The 27,223-nt window shown below is 38.3% G+C and overlaps 2 protein-coding genes across 2 annotated transcripts in view; one reads left to right on the forward strand and one right to left on the reverse strand.

The window, feature by feature from the left end:
* MAP3K15 (mitogen-activated protein kinase kinase kinase 15) overlaps window positions 1–3,515 on the forward strand; it is a 90,108-nt gene extending 86,593 nt beyond the window's left edge. The window contains exons 21-24 of the mRNA XM_077147036.1: window positions 1,061–1,173; window positions 2,037–2,137; window positions 2,221–2,297; window positions 2,839–3,515. Of these exons, the coding sequence (XP_077003151.1) occupies window positions 1,061–1,173; window positions 2,037–2,137; window positions 2,221–2,297; window positions 2,839–2,926 (379 nt within the window). The 3' untranslated portion in view covers window positions 2,927–3,515. The remainder of the gene's footprint in view (window positions 1–1,060; window positions 1,174–2,036; window positions 2,138–2,220; window positions 2,298–2,838) is intronic.
* Window positions 810–27,223, reverse strand: PDHA1 (pyruvate dehydrogenase E1 subunit alpha 1). Its single transcript, XM_077145272.1, has 11 exons — window positions 27,019–27,223; window positions 12,862–12,921; window positions 11,997–12,170; window positions 11,065–11,191; window positions 9,909–10,000; window positions 9,007–9,099; window positions 8,017–8,172; window positions 7,791–7,862; window positions 5,858–5,925; window positions 4,545–4,653; window positions 810–4,122 (listed from the first exon to the last, which is right to left on the reverse strand). The coding sequence occupies exons 1-11, from the start codon at window positions 27,073–27,075 to the stop codon at window positions 3,958–3,960; spliced, it is 1,173 nt and encodes a 390-aa protein (XP_077001387.1). The 5' UTR covers window positions 27,076–27,223; the 3' UTR covers window positions 810–3,957.

The following is a 27,223-nucleotide window of genomic DNA, read 5'->3' on the forward strand; positions in this document are numbered from 1 at the left end:
GTGACTTCTAAGCATAACTGTAGGGATTAATTTCAGTAATGCAAAGCCTGGTCCTATATTCCCTACTCTCTATCCAGCATGGATCACATTAATTAAAAGAACATGCTGTTAAAAATAAACAAGCCCCAGGCAGGCCACAGTGGCTCAGTGGCAGAGTTCTCGCCTGCCATTCCAGAGACCCAGGTTTGATTCCCAGTGCCTGCCCACGCAAACAACAGAAAACCGAGCCCCATTTACTAGGTACACAAACAAATGAGAAAAATTAGAAATGGCTCTAATCTGCCAGCTCCCTACCCCCATCCCTGAGCTGAGGACTAAGGTCGTCCACATTCAGCTATGCCAAGCCCTCTTCCTTTGTCTCAGGGAGAATTACGAACAAGATTAGATGACAGGAGACCATCCTGACTGGCAGAGTCCAGCCTGTGTGACTCTGGCCAATTACTTCTCTGGGCCTCCGTTACTTCTATGTAGAACTGGGATAGAAAATGACGCTTACCTGATAAAACTGCAATAAGGTTCAAATGAATTCACGTAAAGTACGAAAGCAGCGTTAGATTCTGTGGTTAACACTGCTCAATCGAGCAGTTTGTTTCTCACCCTTCCTGCCCCATTATTTCAGAAGCAGGGGGCTGGCTTCTAGTCTCTCCACTTGGCTTATTTCCCCCTAGGAGAAGGGAGGTGTCTAATTACTCTTGTTTTGGCTATTTTTTATGTCACTCAGAGAGACAAGTTTAAATAATCAGACCATCTCGCTGAGTTCTACTGTTCAGTCAAATTCTTTTCGTTCATTAATACACTTTGAGACAAAATACATCTACTCTCTGAACACTGGTCTTTATTTTCAAGGGGAGGGAAACACAATGAAGGATCCCTTATTACAGGCTGAAACCCGATTCACAGAACTTTTAAGAAACAACATTATTTGCTTTCCTCACTCAACTAACTGTTGGGATGGTGTTGGTTTTTTCCAATCCCTAATGGTCAAACAAATGTCTGAGCTGAACTGAACAGTGTTAGGTTCTTCATCAGACTCACCTCTGAATGATTTTTTTTTAACCAGACTTTTGGAACACCTAGTTCAAAGAGAGAGAGAATACCAGAAACTTCTACAGCAAACTCTAAAACAGAAAACTCAAGAATTGTATCATCTTCAGTTACAATTCAAGTCTAATGGTGAGAGTCATTTTCTACTCGGTCTGACATATCTGTGGATGTGAGACAGACTTTTAAAATCTGGCTCATAAAAATATTCTAGTCAATCTTGAAGAAACAGTTTAGAGTTATCCTCTATTCAATCAGTATTCCAGTAGATTCTAGAATACTACTCAACAATAAAAAGAAACAATTGATATATCCAACAATATGGATGAATGACGAATACATTATGCTAAGTGGAAGAAGCCAGCTTCAAAATGACATATATGATTCCATTTATATAATACTCTGGAAAAGGCAAAAATAGAGACAGAAAATATATCAGAATGGCAGGGAAAGGGGGAAGATTATAAAATTATAAAAGGACACAAAGAAACTTCTGGAATGATGGACATTTCTCTATCTTGATATCTGAGTTTATCAATTCACAGCACTGTATGCCTAAAAAAGGGTAGTTTACTGCATAAATTATACCTCCATAAACCTGACATACTCATTTGGTGCCATGTAGGAAAGAACTACAGCCACCTCTTAGAACGTGAATAGATAAATAGATAAGCTCCAAAACGAAATCTCAGTCCTAAGAAAAAGCATTTTAAAGACAGGAGAAAGAGCAGATAAAGAGGCTGACAGATAACGTCTCAAATTCCAACATAAATAATGGTATCAATAAAGACTATTTAACTCTCTGGAAACTGAATCTTCCTGTGAATCCAGGAAGGTTGATTAGTATATATTAGAGCAGCTGATTTAGGTTCATTTCCTTTTTATATCACCACATTTACATTCTGGAATAGTTTATTACATCCAACTTGTTACTTTTTAAAAAGTTGTACTGTTAGACATTAATATACAATAAAACAAATTTCTAATTATTACAGATATTACACAGAACCCAGAACTCCATCATGAGCAGAGAACAGATAAAGAGCTTGTAGATTGGTTGAAACTGCACGGAGCAGATTCTAATACAATTAGAAAGGTAAACATAGAACCATAAAATGATCTACCTGCTATTGTGAAAAAGCCATTTAGCATTTTTTATGTATTTCATCTTTGTTTCAGATTGTTGAAGAAGGTTATATACTTTCTGATGTTCTTAATGATATCACTAAGGAAGATCTAAGATACCTTCAACTACGGTAAGAGTAGCCTCAAAACGGTTCCTATAGTACAAAATGTCTTTTTTGTTGTTTTTTAAGTGCTGGTTACATTTCCACTGTTACTGAAGTAAAAGTTTCCTTTCCTCTGGCTTAGAAGGGCCTTCAGTCAGAAAACAAATTGAAGGCTAGGTCAGAGACGTCAGAGAAGTAGGAAGAAGCAGCAGAAGTGTTCTCCCCAGTTCAAGAGTGGGTTAAGGAAAGGCATGAAATAGCAGGGACTAGACCCAAATCCTTTGTGTAGACTGCTCATCCCATCATTTAAGTAGCCTTCTCTGCACAGATCCACCGGTGCTATAATACATATGTCCTGCTACTTGCTGCTGAGGCAGAAGTGTCCTCCATGTGTGTTTTACTTTCATTAAATTTTTAAGGTAGAGGCTGCTGTACTTTTAAGACTAGCTGTCAAATCTAGAGTGATATACTGTGACATTGGCTATAACGGCTCCTAAGGAAGCACTGGTTTTGTTGCTATGAAGTAATTTTTTTCTTATGACTCTAATGAACACTTTTTATCTCAAAGGGGTGGTCTCCTCTGCAGGATCTGGAATGCAGTCACCCAGCACAGAATACAGGCTCGGGAGCCCTCAGAAACCAAAGATGAGGTTTAAGCATAGTCAAGTAAACTGTGGGACTGAGTGAGCAAATCTACCCCTCCCCTGCCTTTGCTGTTAAAGTGTCTGTTAATGTATACACTTTAAAAACTGCATTTCTTATGTAAAGCTATCCTACTTAAATGGAATTGATACATGTTTTAAAGATGAGTAGAACTGTAGAGATTGTGAGCCTTAGTTTTAACATCCCAGAGTATCACAAAAATCTTAAAATTGACTTCAATAAAAGATCAGCGCATCCTATTGCACTTGTTGAAAAGGTGAAAGAGTTTTAAAATAACAAGGCTGGAAATTACTGTTAAATTTAAATGCAATACCAGTTACTAATCATGTATAATTTGAGAAAGATGCTATTAAGAATATCCCTTGTATTTAATGTAAATAGAAAACGATTAAGAAAATAGCTTCGTATTTATTTTGAGTGCATAAATGAAAAAACTAGTCTATTTGGCCTTTGAAATGCTTACTTTAACAATGGAATTGTCCTCCCCCCACCCCACCCTAGAAATAAATATTGTGTTTATTATAGAGAATCGCTAGCTGGTATTAATGACTTCAGCACCAACCCTGCTCCCATGAGGGGGAAGGGGGGGCGCTCTCATAGGAAATAGCATCAGCTGGTGGTTAATGTCAGTCTGCCACCACATGGGGCACAGAGCTGATACCTCAGGAAAATGATCCCCTCAAAAGCTGGCAGGGTTGATGCAAGGAAATCAAACTATTTTAGGGAACTCTCCATTTTATACAGATCTCCAGATCTGTATAAATCTAAAATCTTACTAAAACCTTTACAATATTCACACTAAATAGTTTAAGTCCTCAACATCTTTTAAAGCAGTAATATATAAGCTCCATGCAATTCCTATCCCTCGGATTTAATCTACATACTAGTCTTAATGAAAGTTTACAAGATATGTTTTATGGATTTTATTCCTCCTTTAACAAAAGTGGGAACACAAACGGTTCCTTAAAGTTGATGACGAATATCCTATTCACAGTATAATAATAAATTTACTTGCAGTCTCCCTTTAACCGACCGACTTAAACTTGATCCACTGATTTGCACCACGAACTTCAAAAGGTGGATCACTGCAGTAGATGTGATAGCCTAATTCTTCCAGAGGTGGTTCTGGGTCAGCCGTAGCAAACTGGGCTGCATCCTCAATTTCTTTCCTCACTTCAACATCAATTTCCTAAAAATCAGATCACAGTTCAAGAGATTTTGAATTAATAGCTGCTTAGCTACCAACTAAAGTTATAATCCTGAACCTCTTGCTAGTATAACTGTTTAAAAAGTATTAAAAGTTGCTATTTTAAGTTACAAAATTACACACGAAGAGTTTGGTGTCAACATTTAAAGCAGATATATCCTGGCCAGGAAACACTGAGGAATTAAAAATCCAAAGTGGAGTTTAAACACTTTGCCAATACGACTGATTAACATGCTATAGTAATATGTAATTTCTCATTTACTTCATTAGTACATGGCCCACCAGAAACTTCCTAATAAAGAATAATGTTGTAATTTTAACAAGGGGAGCCTAAAAGAATATGTGTGGGGAAAAAAACTGCTCCAAAAGGAGAACCAATCTTTTTAGACCACCAAGAACTATACCTTTAATTCTTCAATACTGGCAAGATCGCTGTTTACCATTCTGTCCTTGAGAAGCATAATGGGGTCACTCTTACTTCTCACTTCCTGAATTTCTTCTCGTGTACGATAACTATGGGTTTGGGAAGCAGTAGTAAATAGGTTAGGAACACTTCCAGTACAGTAAAGACAGCTTTGTTAAATACAGACTGTTTAATACAGCAGGTTTCTGAAACAAAGGGACATATATTGATGCCCATGTCCCTGTGGGAGTATCAGGAGGTATACTTTCAGAAGATATTAACACATTAAATCCAACTTGAAATTAATTTTGGTGTTCGAAACATAAGAACTCAACATAATGTTCTGTTCGCTGGTAATATACCCAACCTTTCCAGCATTCTGACAACAGGGACCACTTTATTTTTATCTAGTCCTAAGGGTAGGGATAAGGGTAGGGAAAGGATGGAGCCTCTTTAATATGGCAACCATCCCACCCTTTTGAGTTCTTATATTGTATGTACGTGGGGGTGGGGGGCGCGGCAGTGAAGACTTTTAGTGTGGTGATAATTATAGCTTTTAAGGCATCAGAATGCCAGGCAGAAAATAAATGTACTTCTCCTTTCCTCCTTAAGTCCTCAGAAAATTGTAGCCAGCAAAAATTTGGATACAGGTTCTCTAATTCTAGACCTATACTAAAAGCAGTTTTAAAACAGGATTATACAGCAGGCATTTCTCCATTTACTTTGCTCTCTGCAAAAATCGATCTACTCTTAGAACTCCATTCTACACAGAACTCCATTCTACAAACAAAAGCCTGTTATGGTTTACCTTTTCTTCCTCCTTCAATCGTCACACCTGGTATGCCAGGGTCTCTAACTGAAAAATACCCTCATCTTCCTAGTATAACATTATTTCAATTGCGATGTTTCACTCACAATTAACCTCACTCCAGCCAAAAGAACATTTTAAAAGTCCAATCCTCTTCAGGTACAGTATATCACAAGTATACCTACAAAATCGAAGTGCCCCCAAACATGCTACTCTAACATCAGAACTGTTTAATGCGAGGAACTCTCTCTGCAATTAACTGTTGTTCTTTAGTACTGCTTAGGCTAACATTTACATACTATGTATTACAGATTATCAGAATGCTTTCTGTATTAAAGGCACTTTTCAGACTAAGACTTATAGAACCTGATGCCAAGATTGCTAATTCAATGAATGAAGGCAACTGGTATTTGGTTTCAAAAGCAAATGTTAAAATGTTTTACTTTTTAATATGATTCAAAACGCAGCCATTCTGGAAAGCATACTCAGCTTTCCCATCAGCATACCTGACTCCAGGATCACTCATACTGTGTCCATGATAACGGTAAGTCTGTAACTCCATCAGTATGGGCCCCTAAATCAGAGACAAAAGATTAAGGTGACTGGAGCAGTGCGCCAACAACCCACAACCTCAAATGCAGCTCCTTTCAGGATCAAGTATATCCTCACTAGATCTTCTATTAAAAAAAGCATAGCTCTCAAGAACTGCTTTTTGGTTGACTGAGGAATTTAATAAAGTAATCTGTCACAGCTCATTTTGAATCAAAAAGGCATTTAGCGGGCAGGCCACAGTGGCTCAGCAGGCAGGAATGCTTGCCTGCAATGCCAGAGGACCCGGGTTCGATTCCCGGTGCCTGCCCATGTTAAAAAAAAAAAAAAAAAAGGCATTTAGCAAGTTACAGAGCCCACTGACATTAAATTTTAAAAAAAGGGAAGATAGAATTGTCTATTAATTTCATTAAATACAGAATTCTATAAAAGTAGATTTAGATTTAATGAAGAGGAACTCATTACTAAGCAGGGATGGCAGAGAGAAAGGTGATAGCTTCATCTTCAGGGTCAGTGGGCTGACAACCAATCCTGTTTCATGGAGATCTTGCTAGTTTAACAGGGAGATGGCAGGCAATGACGACCTGCTACAAAAGCACATGACTGCTAGGAGTTGGGCCAGCCTAGCTATGCATCACCAAGTGGCTTGTTCACATTACACTAGCCCACTTCCACAAGACGACTTTGAATACTGAGGGGATGGAATGAATGTAGGATCTCTGGGTAGTTTGGTGCAATTACAAAGGGGGAATTCTGGAATCTAAGTGCTTGGGTTCTAATCCCGGCTCAAACATATAGTATAGCTGGGTGCCTCAGTTTCCTCATCTGCAAACTGGGCAGAACAGTACCTAACTCAGAGGTGTAAAATTGCATTTAACATATAAAGTGCTTAGCACATTGCCTACCATACATCAACACCTCAATAATTTTCTTATGCCACCCAGTAGCCATTTGGACACACATTTAGTCAGACCGGTGGTGATAAGGGGGTTTCCAGGCACTCCCTAAGTTCCAGGACAAGGCTTTGGTTGGGTTAGGAAAGTAAACGCATTCTATAAACTACTGACCTTTCCACTTAGACAGTTGGACACCACATATTCTTTTCTGTTGAGGAATTAAGAGATGATGTAGACTGCTTAGCCTATTACAACTCGTCATCTCTGTCGCACTCTGTTTCATTCTCCTCCCTTTCTTGTTTAACTTCCCTACAATTTCCTCCCCCCTGCACGTTCTTTTCCCTTTCTAGCACTTTCATTCACTGCCAGCTAACTCTTACTTGCATTCCTGATCCCCACCCAACACAGGGTATATCATTGAAATGTTACCCTCGGGGCAGATTTTCTGGCTGTGGAACAGTGATGTAGGGAGAACACCTTTATACTGTCTCTGAAGGTACTTGGAACACTTTTAGGCCAATCTCACTGTTCCCCTCTCCCTCCACTACTATATACTGAATGGTAGAGATTTTTAGGACTGAAACAGCAAGGGTGGGATTATATACTTAATCATAATATATAATTTATATTAAATTTATATTAAATGCCTATTACATAAGCAATGCTCTGAGCTAGGCACATTGGGGATACCCAGTTTGCTCACTCAAGGGGCTTATGACTGATACAAAAAGGCAAAAGAGATGGTCATGATAAAGATAGACAAAATGCTAACAAAGCACTGGAAGAAAAGATTTAACCCAGATGGAGGAAATATGGAATGTTTTCCAAAGCCCAGGCTATGTTGAGAGGTACCCAATTCACTTCCTTCATCTCTGCTTCTATCTTATATACCTTAATGGGCAGCTATCCCTTAGGGCTATCTATGGAAAAGGCATGTGGGAGGCGCTATTAAACTTCAAGACAAATGTCATTAGGAATCTTTAGAAAGTCTTACCTTTCCAGATCTGCAATGGGCAGCTGCAAACCTTGTTGCCTCCCGGACACACAGAATATCCATTCCATCTACCTGTTAAGAAATGTAAACCAAAAACTACTATAATTTTATATGATCAGTTCATGGAGTAAGAAAATGAAATTCTTAAATTTTTCTAAAATAGCCAAGGGGTGTGTTACACAAAGGCATCTAGTGGGCATGACCCTTGCACTATGAGAATCCTTACCCTCAGCCCAGGAATAAAATCGCCTCTCTTGTAGTAATCAGTGCTGGCTGCTGCTCTCTCAACAGATGTTCCCATTCCATAGCGGTTATTCTCACAGATGAAAATGCAAGGTAATTTCCACAAAGCTGCCATATTGTAAGATTCAAATATCTGACCCTAGAAGTATTTATAAAAAGTTCAAGTGTTTTCATTTTGCTGTTTTTCTCTATACTCCATCATCATTAACAGTTCTTGTTCTATCACAGAAAGAAAGCTTTCATAAAGAATGAAAAGCCTCATCTTCAAAGCATTTGGGTGGTAAGGGAAAGGAATGTAAGTATTTGGGAGACCGAGGGGAGAAGCAGCAGGTAGCATAGGGGAAATGACAAACCAAACATATACTACTTGTTTCAATGGGGCCATGCTAAAAGTATAGACTACGATGGAATAAAGATAAATGTGCAAAAATGTATCTATGGCTTTCTAGTCTTATGTTTTATTACAAATCCTATCAAACTCTCTGGGTAACCAGAGTCAACTCAGGTCTCAGAACCACCATCTAGTCACAGTGCTATACAAAGTGTGGGCCATGGACAAGCTAAGTGCCGAAAGTAAAAATCAGGGCTTAAAAACTATTATAGTAGTTTACATTGCCATGGCACCCAAGAGAATGAGTCTGTATATTACAGTATTGATTTCAATATTGGTCTGCAACAGGTTAGATATTTAAAATAAAAATTAAGTTTTTACCACAGATAGTTTGAGAAGTCCAGGTATAGAACAAAAGGAGAACTCCCTCATAGAAATGCACCTGTATAGAGCTCTCATAAAATGTGCCAAGAGATTATTGAGTCTCTAATATGACCGTAAAACCAAATTTTAGTTTGCCATATAAACTTCTATTTCAACTAATAAGTAATATACTACTTCTTTACAAACTCAACTGTGAATATTCAACAAAGTGGAAATAAAACTGTTGTCTGTTATTGGAAAATTAAGAGATGTGCTTACCTGATTTGCAGCGCCATCACCATATAAAGTCAGACAGACCTCATCTTTTCCATTATACTTACAAGCTAGAGCAATTCCAGCTCCCAGGGGCACCTAACATTGAGAACAACCAAGAAGACAACCGTAGAAATCCATGAGGGAAGAAATTAACGCTCTAAATTTTAACTTCTGGCCAGAATCTGGGCTAGAAATTTGACCACTGCTATCAGCTCTTCCTACCCCAATCTCATCTCTCTGTTTATCCTATCCCCAATATTTTGATGACACCAGTAAAGTAACAGGAACAAACATGATATTCTGTTTCAACTATCAAGCAATAACATTTCTATACTCCAAAATTCAACTACTAGTCCTAAACAGTCAAAAAATAAAACCTAGAGATTTGGGGAGTTTTGTTTTGCTTTTAAACACATAAAAGAATTCTAATATGTTAGAAAGGAAAATGAACATTTTAGATAAACTTTTATGCTGTTAATTCCTGATTACTCAGTAATAATGAAAGCAAGAACTTCAGAAGTTGGCTTTGGATCATAAATAGGCCCCTAAGATCAGGATGTGTCAGCACTGTTAGGGAGCTGCAAGAACTAAATTGATGCAAACATGTGATGAATGTACTTTAAAATAAATAAGGTTGAAGGTATTGCTAGAGGCTCTTGCTTACTTAAAATAAACAATTACAAGGAGAAATTTGAAATCATCATCCAAATTTACTTTTTAAATGATCAAATGGTAGAATATGAAGTAGCAGGTTTTTAAAAGCAAACCAAGCCTCCAAAGTTAAATACTTTAGAGATAAGTTCTCTGGGGAGTATGCATTTTTTTTTTGATGGTATGAGCCAGGGCCAAATCTAGGAAGGCCTGACAATCCTCATCCTCATTAGGGCCATAAACAGATAGCTTACCTGAGCCCCAACAATGCCATTGCCCCCATAGAAGTTCTTGGCATACATATGCATTGATCCTCCTTTTCCTTTAGCACAACCTCCTCTTCGTCCTAGAAATGGCAGAAAATATGCATCAAAAAGCAGATATACAAAACCAACCAACCCACACCCCAAGTATTTACTCAGAAGGTTCAACTATTAGGACTCTGAGCCTGAGTCAATGATCTAAGTATCTGTTCTTCTATGCAAACATATGTTCTACCCATCTCCTGTCCTTTTAAAACAAAGGCAGTCTGGGCCCTCTGTGCTTGACCTTTCCTGATGCTCCCTTTTCTTTACTGAGTTTCCTTCACATGTTGGCATGGTACCCTGGACTTTTGACATTTGCAAACATCTTCTGATTTCTGTTGCACTGGTACCCTGAACAGTTCAAGACTCAGGGGTGGGGTGGGGATATTAAGAGAGTCCTAGAATTTAAATTGCATACTGTAGTGTATTTTTCCCCGATTTACTTTCTGTGACCGCTTGATTTCTGCTGGCATGCTTGAGTGATGGAAGATATACACACTATTCTGATTTTGGCTAACCTTTTCAAACATTTACTTGAAGGGCCAGATGAAGTAAACAAATGGGCAATTTATTCTAAAGAACAAGAGAGGTACCAGAGCACCAAAAGGGGGTTTTGTTTGTTTTTAGTTCAAAGTGTGAGGCCATCAACCAGAGAAGCCATAAATTCCTAGATAAGACATGTACATTCCTAAGCATGCTTGCCATGTGTGCTAAACTACTCCTGCTAGGTATCAGTAACTTCCAAGACATGTTTATGATCTTGAAAACCCTGACCTGGCTCTGTGCCTTCTTTGTTTACATTCTATATAACCCTCTGTAACTCACTGGGCTGGGCAGAGCACTACTCTGTGAACTCCTGCGGCTGCCCAAGACCAGCTTCCTGATCTGTAAGTTCCCTAACAAACTGCTACTCTTCTGCTACTTGGAGCGGTCTGCTTCATTTTTCAGTCTTAAGTGTCCATCGAACCCAGGCGGAACCTATTCTGTAGGCTCACTGCCAGACAAAAAAGGTTTTAATATTAAATGCATAATAATGAGCATCTTAAGGGGAGAGAAGTGAAAACAAAATTCATTTATTTCACTTTTTTGTAAATCAATAGCAAACCTGTAAGCTCTGTGAGAATTTCTCGGACTGAAAGTCCACGAGTAAAGGTAAAGCCATGAGCCCGATAGGCTGTAATGAGATGATCCGTGGGATTTATTCCAGCCTCGAGGCCCACACAACAAGCTTCCTGCATAAAAGGAAGAAGAAACACTAAATTACTATGATACAAATATTTAGATTTCCTAGACTATTATGAAATATTTGGGCTATTAGAACTCTTCATTAATAACCACACAAAGTGGTTATTTTCCATCAGAAACATTAATGAAAAGTAAGGTCCAAACCAGAAGCCATAAACAGGCAACCCACAGACGTGAAGTTTACTTTAGCCTGCATAGTAATTAAAAACAAAATCCTGAATCAGATGTCAACATTAAAATACGGGGAGAATTTCACATAAAAATCCAGACTTCTGTCTTCTCTTGAAGAAATGTTAACTTGGGAGCATTAGCCCCGTATTTCCAAATGGCACTAGTTGGCTGCAAGTGAGTGGTACATGACTCTCTGGGTAGACTAGGGCCATCCCAGTGACCTTGCTCTCTTTTTTGTACACCTGGCCTTCTTTGTTTGTTTACTCTACCCTTTTGGCCCCTGTAGGGAATTGAATTTGTAACCCTTGGCCTAAAACAATGAAACAAACAAAAAAAAGATTCCTTTCTTTCCAAAGTGCATACAGATCACCATGCCATAAAGTTTTAAAGAGTAAAAATTCTACTAGATACAGGAAATCAGCAATGCTATGTGCGAATACATTCTTTAGCTTAAGCTTCATAACAGGTTTTAGCATTCTAATTTTTATTCTATGATATCAGCCTCAAATACTATATAATCCAAAGGCAGGGTAAAAGCAATTAAAAGTCAAAGGCAAGGTAAAAGCAACTAAACACCACCACACCTCAATGACATGGTTTTATTACAAAACTACCACTCACCTGACCATCACACAAATGACAGAAACCACGAATAATTTTCTGTTTATACAGCTGATCTGCCTTTAACTCCATTCGGCGAATAGTCTGCATCATCCTGTAGTATCTGAGCCCGTCCTCTCTGGTGAGCACAGTTGTGACAGGAGGACCCTCTTCCAACCGATGAAGGTCGCATTTCTGACAAGGAATAAAGAATTTGTCTTCCATTATTATACTGAAAATACTGTCAGCTCATTCTAAATCTAACTCAATCTCAAATAATGTTTAATACAAAAAAGAATAAAGGAGTACGTTTCATATGGCTTCTGATTCCTTAAATCTATGAAACTCACTGTACAACATGATGGGGTTTTGTGGGAAGGGAATCTTTCCATATTAAGATGACTTTCATTAAAACCCCCTAGAAGTCAACTGAGTTATAGGTTGAAATAAACTTTCAAAGAAATATTCTAGGAGTTTTCTCATTCAAATTTTTTAGAGTCACAATCTAAACTGTGGAGAAAGTGCTTAATCTTTAGCTCTCCCCTAGGAAACTCTACCTGTTTGGTCCTGGTAAACAACTGAATTCATAACCCTTGTCCTAAAACTACAAAACAAAAAAACAAAAAGACCCCTTTCTCCCCAAAGTGCAAACAGATGATCACCATGCCATATAGTTTTAAATAGTAAAATTCTACCTGGTACAGGAAATCGGCAAACTGCTAAATAAGAACAATAAATTCTAATTTTTGCTAAATAATTCTGGACTTAGATTCTGGAACATTAAGAAACTGGTGAAAAAGCCCAAATATCAAAATGTTCTATTCCAAAGAAAAAACTGTTTCAAATTATGGGGAAATGATTAATGCAAACTAAAAGACCCCCATACCTTAATTTCAAATGTAGCATCATTTGCAAAGTTCCGGGATGCCACCAGCACTCTGCTAGCCTTGAAAGACCAAAATGTATAAATCAATCAGTACCTTTTCCATTAGTGGTTATTTATTTTTGAAAATCATCATTATTATTAATCAGTTACCAGGATGCAGTCATTAAACTTTAATTAAGCCCCAACACATTCATGGGTTTATCTTCCATTCTGCTCATTGTGTTGACATTTTCCTTGTTTTCCATAATAAATCCAAGACGTACCATCATACCTTTATCTGAAGGCAAACAGCAGAGAGAGAAAGGAGACCAAACCCAAACCCACCCACTAAGTCACTTGGCTTTCAAAGAATTATAGCTGAGAATATAATTAAATGAATGGCTAAACTGAAGAGACTAGATAATCAGTGGGCTTTACCTATGCTATACTTAGTCATCATCAGATAAGTTTTCCTAGCAAGCTAAAAAGCTTTCAGAATTAGACTTCTAATAAAACTATGATGTCATCCCAATTCCAGGCAAATTTCACTCTTCTGTGAAATGGATTTATAAGAGAAAAAATATTTGAAGCTACTCAAAGTATGTGATAAATACATTACTTAGAAATGTGCAAGACAAAAGAGATTAGGCATGCCCTGACTTTAAGACTGGATTTTGGGAGATGTTTTATCACTTGAACAGCCTAACTCTACGGCGGGAACCCCTGAAGGGAAAAGTGTTCTCCAAAACAATGTGTTACCTTCTTGATCTCTGATGGCTGCTGTCACAGCTTGGGAAGTTAAAAGCTGGGGAAATGTTTCCTTTTCATCCTTACAACATACCTGCTCAAGGTATTCTACAGGGGATGGTGATAGACCACCAAAAAATGTAACCAATTAGTATTACTGTACTATTTTAGCCATAGCCACATTCTGGATTATATACTCTTCTGACATGTTTTCACACACTGAAATGTAAACCAGCAAAATTTCTCTTCACAGAAACTTGAAGCATATTTATCAATTCCTACAAAAAGCACTTTTGATGTGTTCATAACAGTGTATTCCCTTACCACCCACCTTCTAAGACTGGATGTAATATTGGTGAGAAGGGTTAAGATTTACCTGCTATGAGTATCTCTAAGTATACTTATCTCTTCATCTACCATTGTCTGATAAAGCCAACAAAGACAATGAGACCGCTGGAGGAGCAAAAGCTTAAATTCTAGAAATAAATTCCTCAGTTAAGTTAGAGGTAGAGGGAATCCACTAACATATTCTACGAATAAGTGAAGAAAATTTAGGAATTTGGGATGTAAAGCCAAGAGGACTGAGGTAAGACACAAAAGGCTACATTTGAAAATCACAAAATGGTGGTACTATTTTTGGCAGGTAATAAGTCATTTTGTGGGGGCCAGAAATTTTTATTATATTGCGAAATAAATTCCCAGATACAACTACAGAAACCATATTTCTGGAAAGGATTTAAAACTAGAGACAAAGCCAGCCAGGCAACAGTAACAGTAGTGGATAGAAGGTAAATCCTTTATCTGCTGTGCTAAGGTAGAAACAATAAAGAATGGTATTAGTGCTACATAATAAAGAGTAGGAAGGTAAGAACAAAGATTATGGCTGCCAGAAAGCTAGTTAAATACTTTCTACCCTTGTTTCACTTTTCTAATGAAGCTCAAAAACAAGAACCACCACTGACGTGTAACAGGTGAAAAGAGCCAAGTTAAATTAAAGAAGCTAAAAGTCATATCAGTAAGTGTGAATGTTTCTTAACTTGAGGTTGGTTCAAAATACCTTTATCATTTATTTTCTTTGGAGAACCATAAAAAGATTCTGTTAAGTGGAATTCCTCTTTGACAGAGTCCATGGATAACCACTTTGAATTTTGAAAAAATAAAAACTTTTAAGTTCTTAAATATGGGAAACTTTGAACTACAAGAGGAAAAAAATTTAAAAATTCCAGGTTCTACCAGTGCGAATTAAAATTTTTACCTACTACTTAAAAAGCAAAAATACTGGTAGTAAAGATCTCACAAAAGGAACACAAGAAGGGGTCATAACAGAAATACAAGCAATAAGACAAGCAGAAAAGTTTAAAAATGCAATCCAATCTTCTGTGAAAAAAGAACTTTGAAAAATATCTTCATTCAGGGACTTCCTGGAAGATGGCGGCTTAGTAAGACGCGCGGATCTTAGTTTCTTCTCCAGGACACCTACTAGGGGAGTAGAAACGATACAGAAAGCGCCCAAAGCCACAACAGAGATAAAAAAGAAAGCGTACCCCATCCTGGAACGGCTGGCTGGCTGAGAGAAGCAGCTCGGGTGAGATTGCCGAGGCGCGCGGGCCTTACCGGGCGGGGTGGCAAGCAGCCGGAGTTACTCCCTTCCCCCTTCCCGGGCCGGCTGGGAGAATTGGAGAGGTGGTCCCCTGAAACAAAGACGGCTGGTGCCCACACCACGCGCAGCCCCCGGACCAACTGAGAGAATTGGATCGGAAACCCCCAGGCCGCGGAGAACGGTGACGGGTGGGGGAGGCCCCTTCCAAACCCGTGACTCCCGGGGAACGTGCACTCTCTCGGGCGGGCCGCTGCCGCTGGCGCCCTCCCGCCACGCTTGTTGCCCAGGGCCGACTAGGAAATTCGGACGGGCTCTTTCCCTGGCTGCGGAGACCAGCAACCCTCCCTGCGTTCGGACCCCGGGCCGGCTCAAGCCGTTTCGGCTAGCGAACCCCCAGGACGGCGAGAGTTTTCCAAAGTTTAAGGTCCCACAGCACCTTTTACTGGTGGGGCCCGCAGACAAACGGGTGCCACGAGCGCCACCTACTGGGCAGGATAAGAAAAACAGAACCCAGAGATTTCACAGAAAAATATTACAACCTTGCTGGGTCCAACACCAAGAGAAATCTGAATAAATGCCCAGACGCCAGCAGCAGAAGATAACTGTCCACGCTCAAAAGATTGAGAATATGGCCCAGTCAAAGGAACAAACCAATAGCTCAAATGAGACACAAGAGCTGAGACAACTAATGCTGAATATACGAACAGAAATGGAAAACCTCTTCAAAAATGAAATCGATAAATTGAGGGAGGACATGAAGAGGACATGGGCTGAACATAAAGAAGAAATAGAAAAACTGAAAAAACAAATCGCAGAACTTATGGAAGTGAAGGATAAAGTAGCAAACATAGAAAAAATAATGGATAGCTACAATGATAGATTTAAAGAGACAGAAGATAGAATTAGTGATTTGGAGGATGGAACATCTGAATTCCAAAAAGAAACAGAAACTATAGGGAAAAGAATGGAAAAATTTGAACAGGGTATCAGGGAACTCAAGGACAATATGAACCGCACAAATATACGTGTTGTGGGTGTCCCAGAAGGAGAAGAGAAGGGAAAAGGAGGAGAAAAACTAATGGAAGAAATTATCACTGAAAATTTCCCAACTCTTATGAAAGACCTAAAATTACAGATCCAAGAAGTGCAGCGCACCCCAAAGAGATTAGACCCAAATAGGCGTTCTCCAAGACACTTACTAGTTAGAATGTCAGAGGTCAAAGAGAAAGAGAAGATCTTGAAAGCAGCAAGAGAAAAACAATCCATTACATACAAGGGAAACCCAATAAGATTTTGTGTAGATTTCTCAGCAGAAACCATGGAAGCTAGAAGACAGTGGGATGATATATTTAAAATACTAAAAGAGAAAAACTGCCAACCAAGACTCCTATATCCAGCAAAATTATCCTTCAAAAATGAGGGAGAAATTAAAACATTCTCAGACAAAAAGTCACTGAAAGAATTTGTGACCAAGAGACCAGCTCTGCAAGAAATACTAAAGGGAGCACTAGAGTCAGATACAAAAAGACAGAAGAGAGAGATATGGAAAAGAGTGTAGAAAGAAGGAAAATCAGATATGATATATATAATACAAAAGGCAAAATGTTAGAGGAAAATATTATCCAAACAGTAATAACACTAAATGTCAATGGACTGAATTCCCCAATCAAAAGACATAGATTGGCAGAATGGATTAAAAAACAGGATCCTTCTATATGCTGTCTACAGGAAACACATCTTAGACCCAAAGATAAACATAGGTTGAAAGTGAAAGGTTGGGAAAAGATATTTCATGCAAATAACAACCAGAAAAGAGCAGGAGTGGCTATACTAATATCCAACAAATTAGACTTCAAATGTAAAACAGTTAAAAGAGACAAAGAAGGACACTATATACTAATAAAAGGAACAATTAAACAAGAAGACATAACAATCATAAATATTTACGCACCGAATCAGAATGCCCCAAAATACGTGAGGAATATACTGCAAACATTGAAAAGGGAAATAGACTCATATACCATAATAGTTGGAGACTTCAACTCACCACTCTCATCAAGGGACAGAACATCTAGACAGAGGATCAACAAAGAAATAGAGAATCTGAATATTACTATAAATGAACTAGACTTAATAGACATTTATAGGACATTACATCCCACAACAGCAGGATACACCTTTTTCTCAAGTGCTCATGGATCATTCTCAAAGATAGACCATATGCTGGGTCACAAAGCAAGTCTTAACAAATTTAAAAAGATTGAAATCTTACACAACACTTTCTCGGACCATAAAGGAATGATGTTGGAAATCAATAATAGGCAGAGTGCCAGAAAATTCACAAATACGTGGAGGCTCAACAACACACTCCTAAACAACGACTGGGTCAAAGAAGAAATTGCAAGGGAAATTAGCAAATACCTCGAGGCGAATGAAAATGAAAACACAACATATCAAAACTTATGGGACGCAGCAAAGGCAGTGCTAAGAGGGAAATTTATTGCTCTAAATGCCTATATCAGAAAAGAAGAAAAGGCAAAAATTCAGGAATTAACTATCCATTTGGAAGAACTGGAGAAAGAACAGCAAGCTAACCCCAAAGCAAGCAAAAGGAAAGAAATAACAAAGATTAGAGCACAAATAAATGAAATTGAAAACATGAAAACAATAGAGAATATCAATAAGGCCAGAAGTTGGTTCTATGAGAAAATCAATAAGATTGATGGGCCCTTAGCAAGATTGACAAAAAGAAGAAGAGAGAGGATGCAAATAAATAAGATCAGAAATGGAAGAGGAGACATAACTACTGACCTCACAGAAATAAAGGAGGTAATAACAGGATACTATGAACAACTTTACGCTAATAAATACAACAATTTAGAGGAAATGGACGGGTTCCTGGAAAGACATGAACAACCAACTTTGACTCAAGAAGACATAGATGACCTCAACAAACCAATCACAAGTAAAGAAATTGAATTAGTCATTCAAAAGCTTCCTAAAAAGAAAAGTCCAGGACCAGATGGCTTCACATGTGAATTCTACCAAACGTTCCAGAAAGAATTAGTACCAATTCTCTTCAAACTCTTCAAAAAAATCGAAGTGGAGGGAAAACTACCTAATTCATTCTATGAAGCCAACATCACCCTCATACCAAAACCAGGCAAAGATATTACAAAAAAAGAAAACTACAGACCAATCTCTCTAATGAATACAGATGCAAAAATCCTCAATAAAATTCTAGCAAATCGTATCCAACAGCACATTAAAAGAATTATACATCATGACCAAGTAGGATTCATCCCAGGTATGCAAGGATGGTTCAACATAAGAAAATCAATTAATGTAATACACCATATCAACAAATCAAAGCAGAAAAATCACATGATCATCTCAATTGATGCAGAGAAGGCATTCGACAAGATTCAACATCCTTTCCTGTTGAAAACACTTCAAAAGATAGGAATACAAGGGAACTTCCTTAAAATGATAGAGGGAATATATGAAAAACCCACAGCTAATATCATCCTCAATGGGGAAAAATTGAAAACTTTCCCCCTAAGATCAGGAACAAGACAAGGATGTCCACTATCACCACTATTATTCAACATTGTGTTGGAGGTTCTAGCCAGAGCAATTAGACAAGAAAAAGAAATACAAGGCATCAAAATTGGAAAGGAAGAAGTAAAACTATCACTGTTTGCAGACGATATGATACTATACGTCGAAAACCCGGAAAAATCCACAAGAAAACTACTAGAGCTAATAAATGAGTACAGCAAAGTAGCAGGTTACAAGATCAACATTCAAAAATCTGTAGCATTTCTATACACTAGTAATGAACAAGCTGAGGGGGAAATCAAGAAACGAATCCCATTTACAATTGTAACTAAAAGAATAAAATACCTAGGAATAAATTTAACTAAAGAGACAAAAAACCTATATAAAGAAAACTACAAAAAACTGCTAAAAGAAATCACAGAAGACCTAAATAGATGGAAGGGCATACCGTGTTCATGGATTGGAAGACTAAATATAGTTAAGATGTCAATCCTACCTAAATTGATTTACAGATTCAATGCAATACCAATCAAAATCCCAACAACTTATTTTTCAGAAATAGAAAAACCAATAAGCAAATTTATCTGGAAGGGCAGGGTGCCCCGAATTGCTAAAAACATCTTGAGGAAAAAAAACGAAGCTGGAGGTCTCGCGCTGCCTGACTTTAAGGCATATTATGAAGCCACAGTGGTCAAAACAGCATGGTATTGGCATAAAGATAGATATATCGACCAATGGAATCGAATAGAGTGCTCAGATATAGACCCTCTCATCTATGGACATTTGATCTTTGATAAGGCAGTCAAGCCAACTCACCTGGGACAGAGCAGTCTCTTCAATAAATGGTGCCTAGAGAACTGGATATCCATATGCAAAAGAATGAAAGAAGACCCATCTCTCACACCCTATACAAAAGTTAACTCAAAATGGATCAAAGATCTAAACATTAGGTCTAAGACCATAAAACAGTTAGAGGAAAATGTTGGGAGATATCTTATGGATCTTACAACTGGAGGCGGTTTTATGGACCTTAAACCTAAAGCAAGAGCACTGAAGAAGGAAATAAATAAATGGGAACTCCTCAAAATTAAACACTTTTGTGCATCAAAGAACTTCATCAAGAAAGTAGAAAGACAGCCTTCACAATGGGAGACAATATTTGGAAATGATATATCAGATAAAGGTCTAGTATCCAGAATTTATAAAGAGATTGTTCATCTCAACAACAAAAAGACAGCCAACCCAATTACAAAATGGGAAAAAGACTTGAACAGACACCTAACAGAAGAGGAAATACGGATGGCCAAGAGGCACATGAAGAGATGCTCAATGTCCCTGGCCATTAGAGAAATGCAAATCAAAACCACAATGAGATATCATCTCACACCCACCAGAATGGCCATTATCAACAAAACAGAAAATGACAAGTGCTGGAGAGGATGCGGAGAAAGAGGCACACTTATCCACTGTTGGTGGGAATGTCAAAGGGTGCAACCACTGTGGAAGGCAGTTTGGTGGTTCCTCAAAAAGCTGAATATAGAACTGCCATACGACCCAGCAATACCATTGCTAGGTATCTACTCAAAGGACTTAAGGGCAAAGACACAAACGGACATTTGCACACCAATGTTTATAGCAGCATTATTTACAATTGCAAAGAGATGGAAACAGCCAAAATCTCCATCAACAGAAGAGTGGCTAAACAAACTGTGGTATATACATACGATGGAATATTATGCAGCTTTAAGACAAGATAAACTTATGAACCATGTAATAACATGGATGGACCTAGAGAATATTATGCTGAGTGAATCCAGCCAAAAACTAAAGGACAAATACTGTATGGTCCCACTGATGTGAATGGACATTCGAGAATAAACTTGAAATATGTCATTGGTAACAGAGTTCAGCAGGAGTTAGAAACAGGGTAAGACAATGGGTAATTGAAGCTGAAGGGATACAGACTGTGCAACAGGACTAGATACAAAAACTCAAAAATGGACAGCACAATAATACCTAATTGTAAAGTAATCATGTTAAAACACTGAATGAAGCTGCATCTGAGCTATAGGTTTTTGTTTTGTTTTGTTTTGTTTTGTTTTGATTTTACTATTATTACTTTTATTTTTTTCTCTATATTAACATTCTATATCTTTTTCGGTTATGTTGCTAGTTCTTCTAAACCAATGCAAATGTACTAAGAAATGATGATCATGCATCTATGTGATGATGTTAAGAATTAATGATTGCATGTGTAGAATGGTATGATCTCTAAATGTTGGGTTAATTTCTTTTTTTCCGTTAATTAAAAAAAAAAAAAAAAAAAGAGAAGGGATAATTGGAGCTGAAGGGATACAGACTGTACAACGGGACTGGATATAAAAACTCAGAAATGGACAGCACAATACTACCCAATTGTAATGCAATTATGTTAAAACACTGAATGAAGCTGCATGTGAGGTATAGGTTTTTTGTTTTTGTTTTTTTTGTTTTTTTTCTTTCTATTATTGTTTTAATTCTTATTCTGTTGTCTTTTTATTTCTTTTTCTAAATCGATGCAAATGTACTAAGAAATGATGAATATGCAACTATGTGATGTTATTAAGAATTACTGATTGTACATGTAGATTGGAATGATTTCTAATTGTTTTGTTAATTCTTTTTTTAATTAATAAAAAAAATGTAAAAAAAAAAATATCTTCATTCAAAGTTGAAATCACAAGTTAAGAATGCAAAATAACTTTAATTTTAATCTGCTTTAATTTCAGAGATTCTCAACTTTCTGTACGGGGGAACCAACATCCAGTTTCTGAAGGGTTTTGCTGGTTGGGTGAAGGGAGGCAAACGAGGGAGCCAAGAGTGGGAGAATGCTACACTCCTTACCCCATATGCTCTCAAATGATGGTAAACCAACACCATAATAAATTACATTAAAACTTCTCCTTAGGTTCTGTAAGATACTAAACACTACATTTGAGGACACACAATGAATTTGTTACAAGATACATTCCTTAAACCTGTTTTTATTTCTTATACTTATCCAGACACTGGTGGTTTCTTTCTTGAGGAGAAAGCTGATGTTTTAGCTTAATTTTAAAGACTTTTTTTTCCAAACCAAAGTCTTAAATCCAGAACCACTGGAAACCTGGCATGTTGTGGAAGAAGAAACTTTTCCAGTTCATGGAAGACAGTCTCCAGGTTTTTTTCTTCAGCCAACAATGATCTTTCTAGCATTAACTATAGGTTTAAAAAGAAAAGTATAGGCCTAAGATGATTATAAAATAAACTTTAAACACTCTGAATAGGCTGTGTTAGCACACTGAAATGTAAGGATGATGAATGAGCAATAAACACACTAAGACATAAAAGCCAGAAGTGCGGTGAGCACTCTGGGGACATTCTCATCAGTTATTACAGCTTATGGAAACATTGATTAGCTGATTTCCTTTGTTGTGGGAAGGCAGCACTATAAAGCCCACTGACACATAATTTATGGTTACTCTTCTTCAAAGTATCTTTCTCAGTGCCTTAGTATAATTGTTGCCATATGCAAGCAACAAAATAAACATTCAAATAGCCAAAAGAGAGGTAGCTCAAAGTAAGGAACCAGAATTTCTCCCCTGTCTCTAATCTCCATAAAAAAAATTTTTAAGTAGAAGAGAAAGAAAATGCTATCCACGAGAATTCATTTCCATTGTAACAGTCTTTGCTCTCAAAAAGAATTTTTGACTGAATGAAGTTATAGTCCACTCTTATTTTACCCAGTTAACAGATCACTGTAACCCAAAATTCATTTCTATTTGATTTGGGCTATATTATACAATTTCTGAAGAGGCCAAGTTTTACTGAGGTAAAGATGAAGTGCAACTTGCATTTCATGCAAACACATTACTGAAAGATTTTAAAGCACAACCAGACATATTTTGGATAATTAAAGGAATGAGGCTCTGATCTTTAAATGCCATCTCTGTTCATGGAGGACAGGTAATCTGAAAAATCACACACACATTTCTTCTTTTCCTATAGATAGTTAATTCTATAAAGGCTATTTTTAAAAATGTAGTCTTTCAGATTAAATGCAGAACTACTTAAAAACAAAGTAGAACTGAATGAAGCTGAATGTGAGAATGATAGAGGAAGGAGGGCTGGGGACACAAATGAAATCAGAAAGACAGACAATAAAGAATGAGATGGTATAATCTAGGAATGCCTAGAGTGTATAATGATACTGACTAAACGTACAAATTTTAAAAATGTTTTTGCATGAGGAGGAACAAAGGAATATCATTACTGCAGGGTGCTGAAAATAGATGGTAATTAATATTTGAAAATTTTATGTGTGAGACTAAAGCAAAAAATGTTTATTTGGTACAAAATTTATATTTTGACTAGTGCATTTCCTAATATAACTTATGTAGACAGCTTAATTGAACACCATAAGTACATGGAACCTTGAGTAGGACATGAGATTTTGTTGGTTTGTCCAGAGTGATGCCCTGATAAATCCCAGAGTGATTTGAACAGTGAATAAAAAAGTATTTGCAAAGTCCCCTTTGGGGAATGGTGAGAAAGGGGGAAAATTCAACTTCCCCAAGTCGAATTCTTGATATTCTCACAAGCAGTGTGGACAACCAACGCTATAGGCTTAGCCCCCAATCTTGGGGTTTGTTCATATGAAACTTAAGCCCACAAAGGATAGGTCAAGCCTACTTAAAATTAGGCCTAAGAGTCACCCCCAAGAGAACCTCTTTTGTTGCTCAGATGTGGCCCTTCTCTCCAGCCAACACAACAAGCGAACTCACCACCTTCCCCCTGTTCACGTGGGACGTGACTCCCAGGGGTGTGGACCTTCCTGGTAACGTGGGACAGAAATCCCAGAATGAGCTGAGACAGCATCAAGGGATTGAGAAAACCTTCTCGACCAAAAGGGGGAAGAGTGAAATGAGACAAAGTGTCAATGGCTGAGAGATTCCAAACCGAGTCGAGAGGTTATCCTGGAGGTTACTCTTATGCATTAGGTAGATATCACCTTGCTATCCAAGATGTAATGGAGAGGCTGGAGGGAACTGCCTGAAAATGTAGAGCTGTGTTCCAGTAGCCATGTTTCTTGACGATGATTGTATAATGATATAGCTTTCACAGTGTGACTGTGTGATTGTGAAAACCTTGTGTCTGAGGCTCCTTTTACCTACTTTAGCAACAGATGCGTAAAACATATGGAAAATAAATAATGGGGGAACAAATGTTAAAATACATTTAGATTGAAATACTAGTGATCAATGAAAGGGAGGGGTAAGGGGTATGGTATGTATGAGTTTTTTTGTTGTCTTTTTATTTCTTTTTCTGAATATATGCAAATGTTCCAAGAAATTATCATGATGAGGAATATGCAACTGTGTGATATTGTGAATTACTGATTATATATGTAGAACGGAATTATCAAAAGTTATGAATGTTTGCGTTTGTTTTTTTTTTGGTATTTTACAAAAAATAAATTAATAAAAAAGAAACAACAACAAAAAAACAAAGTAGAAACTCTGTAGCCATTTTGAAAGAAATAAATTAATTGAAAGACAAGTAGTTACAAATGGTAAGTAAAATAAATTTTAAAAGTAGCTAAATAGACAAATGCTTTTAACAAACCTTACTTCACTAGCAGCTCCCTAGAGGAGCAGTAGTTTGGGAGAATAAAAACATTTTAAACTCAACTCTTCAACAGCTTTTTGAGTCTTTGCAGTCACTATACAAGACTGCGATTCAATCCAAACTAAAATTTCAAACCAAACACTCTGTGATGAGAATGGCAATATATGGGCCTGAGATAACTCTCCATGCCACGCAGGTTTTAAACTGGAGGAAAAAAGAAAAAATGAAAAGAGGGGAAATCTGCAGAGTCCTCAGAAGTAAGATAGGAGGAGTAACTTTAGGCAGAACTCAACAGCTGTGAAAATAACGACCTAACCCTTTACCCTTTCTCCTTCGAGTATCAGACAGGTGGTACTACTATAGCTCTGATTATATAAGTTCACCTAATTTGCTTGAACCACTACTTGTTCTTTAAGGTCAGAATTTTTTAAAAAACACAACTAATGCTATGTAAAAGTATTTTTAAATGTATAATATAAAAAGTAAAAACTCTGATTTATTTTGTGCTATTTATACCTTGAAGAGACATTTGTAAGTATGAAGAATCATAAAATATAGAGTTGAAATGTTAACTTATTATTCTGACTTTTGAAAAGATAAATGTGAAACTTTCAGTTTTCACTGTCTTTGTAAGCTTCAGGAATAGCTCCCACTTAATTACCAAAGTTAAGTGCTGAAATACTCCCAATTATCTTGAGTTGACAACACCAAATAGAAAGACCCCTGGGCACTTTCTAAGGCAACTCCATCTCTGGATTTCAATTTTCTTTCTACTATTAGCAAACGAATAATGGAAACAATAATCTGACTTTTAAGAGGAAATAATACACCTATATGGATACCCAACAATAAAGATTTAAGGATGTTTCTGAGCCTCCAATTAATGATAAAGCCCTATAGCAATGCTTTGGGATGACATCTCAAATCAGACACTCTGGTAGAAAGGTGTGAAATTTAATGCCTCTTATTAATTTCACATTGCAGTTTGACTTCTTGAAACCTTCTAAGTTTCATTTAAGTAGTGTCTTTGAATTTTTTTCCTTTCAACTGATAAAGTCTGAAGCTTTAATAACAAAACTGTACCTCATTTTCACTTCTATTCATTGTCAATCGCAAGGCTATAAGCAAACTCCACCTTTGGCTAACTTCCTCATGTAACCAAGGTTTATAATGTTCAAAATACGTTTCTGTTATGTCCAACTAAGAACTAATTTTGGGGGGATAAAGCATACGAAGAACCTAGCCTAGTGCCTAGCACATATTAAGGTCAATAGACGTTGGATATATCACGTGTACATACAGAAACAAATAGCATGGAATGTACTTCTCCATTACCGTAGATCCAGTTAAAATTTAAATGCTAAAAACCGATTCATCATTCTTTTTTGCGGTTATTTAGTCGATGGGAGTCCTACGTTTGGACAATCTCTGCCCACAGCAAGCAGAGCTGCACCAGAGTCCTGGCGGAGTTACAGGATCCAGATTTGCAAGTCAAAGCTTGGCTGCCATACTACCCCGCTGTGCCTAGAGGTCAAAATGCCAGAAGCTTAGATGTCAAGGACATTTAAAAGCTGGGTCCATAAATAGTTTGCTAATCTAACCCCTACTCTCCCAAGCATCACTGCGCATTTTCTTAACTAATACTTTTATCTTTTTATATTATACACTTAAAAAGACTTTTGCATAGTATGAATTGTGGGGTTTTTTTGTTTGTTTGAATCCTGACCTTAAAGGACAAGTAGTGGTTCAAGCAAGTGTGTGTATGCACGCTGGAGAGAGAGCGGTTCCGTCCAGGTGGTTTGACTGCTCTTAAAACGACTGCCAAGAAAAGCTCAACGTGAGGAAATGGGACGAAGTTTGTTTCTTGGGAGTCTGGCTCCGCTTGAAGCAATTATGAACCCTCCACAAAGCCTCGCAAAGGTGTATATCAAAATGGGCAGCCAGTAAATGACAACAATCTTTAACCCAAATGGCATCTACTATGTACCAGGCACTCTTCGGAAAGGTTTACATACATGCAGCTGGTTTACTCCTAGCAACAACCCGCCGAGACAGGTACTCTTAGCGCCACTGAAAAGCTGAGGAAACTGGGCACAGGGATGTTAAAAAAAAAAAAAAAAAAAAAACTTGCACAAGGTCACGGAGCTATTCCGTCTCCGGAATCCAGGATCTCTACTGCTCGGAACTACGCAGCCGAAGTTAAGATTAAAACGAGTGGGGAGGTCCTGGTCGACTGGAGACTTTAGGAAGCTCCCTTCCTAAAGGCGAAGACCGTGACCTCCTTTCCTGTCGGCAGTAAACCAAAGCACCCCTACTTGCCCAGCACGGAGCTGGGCCCACGGAGGCAAAGCCCTGGCTACCCAGCACACGGACGCCGCAGCCCTCCCCCTTTCCCCCGGAGCGGCGCAGCTGGCCTCAAGGACGGTGAGGAAGCACCGTCCACGCCACCTCCCTCCGGGGCCAGGCCGGGAGCACTGCGTGGAGGCAAAACAGGGGCCCGACACTCCGCGCGCCGTCGACCCGGCCCTCCCGGCCTCCTCAGCTCTCGCGCCGCACCCTATCCCTCCCGGGCCCGCTCGCGCCCCACCCCGTCCTGCCAGGACCGCTCGCTCAGGCCGCCTCACCGGCTTCTGGGCGGCGCCCGACAACACGCGGGAGACGGTGGCGAGCATCTTCCTCATGGAGCGCGTGCAACGACAGCGACGGCGGCGACCCCCGAAGACCAAGCGGAACGGCCACCGTGCCCCTGAGTCTCCTTCAGGCGGCCCAGAGCGGACGCAACACCTCAGGCACTCCGCAACGGAGGCGACGTCATGCGCCGCGTCAGGC

This window comes from Tamandua tetradactyla, chromosome X (genome assembly GCF_023851605.1).
Source record: "Tamandua tetradactyla isolate mTamTet1 chromosome X, mTamTet1.pri, whole genome shotgun sequence".
Classification (NCBI taxonomy): domain Eukaryota; kingdom Metazoa; phylum Chordata; class Mammalia; order Pilosa; family Myrmecophagidae; genus Tamandua; species Tamandua tetradactyla.

Excerpts from the sequence above, each read along its gene's own strand:
- PDHA1 (XM_077145272.1), bottom strand. The coding sequence starts at position 27,075 with ATGAGGAAGATGCTCGCCACCGTCTCCCGCGTGTTGTCGGGCGCCGCC. Across the intron at positions 12,922-27,018 it reads CGGGCGCCGCCCAGAAGCCG|GCTAGCAGAGTGCTGGTGGC; the intron begins GTGAGGCGGCCT and ends TGGTCTTTCAAG. Across the intron at positions 7,863-8,016 it reads ATTTTATTCCTGGGCTGAGG|GTAGATGGAATGGATATTCT; the intron begins GTAAGGATTCTC and ends ATTTCTTAACAG.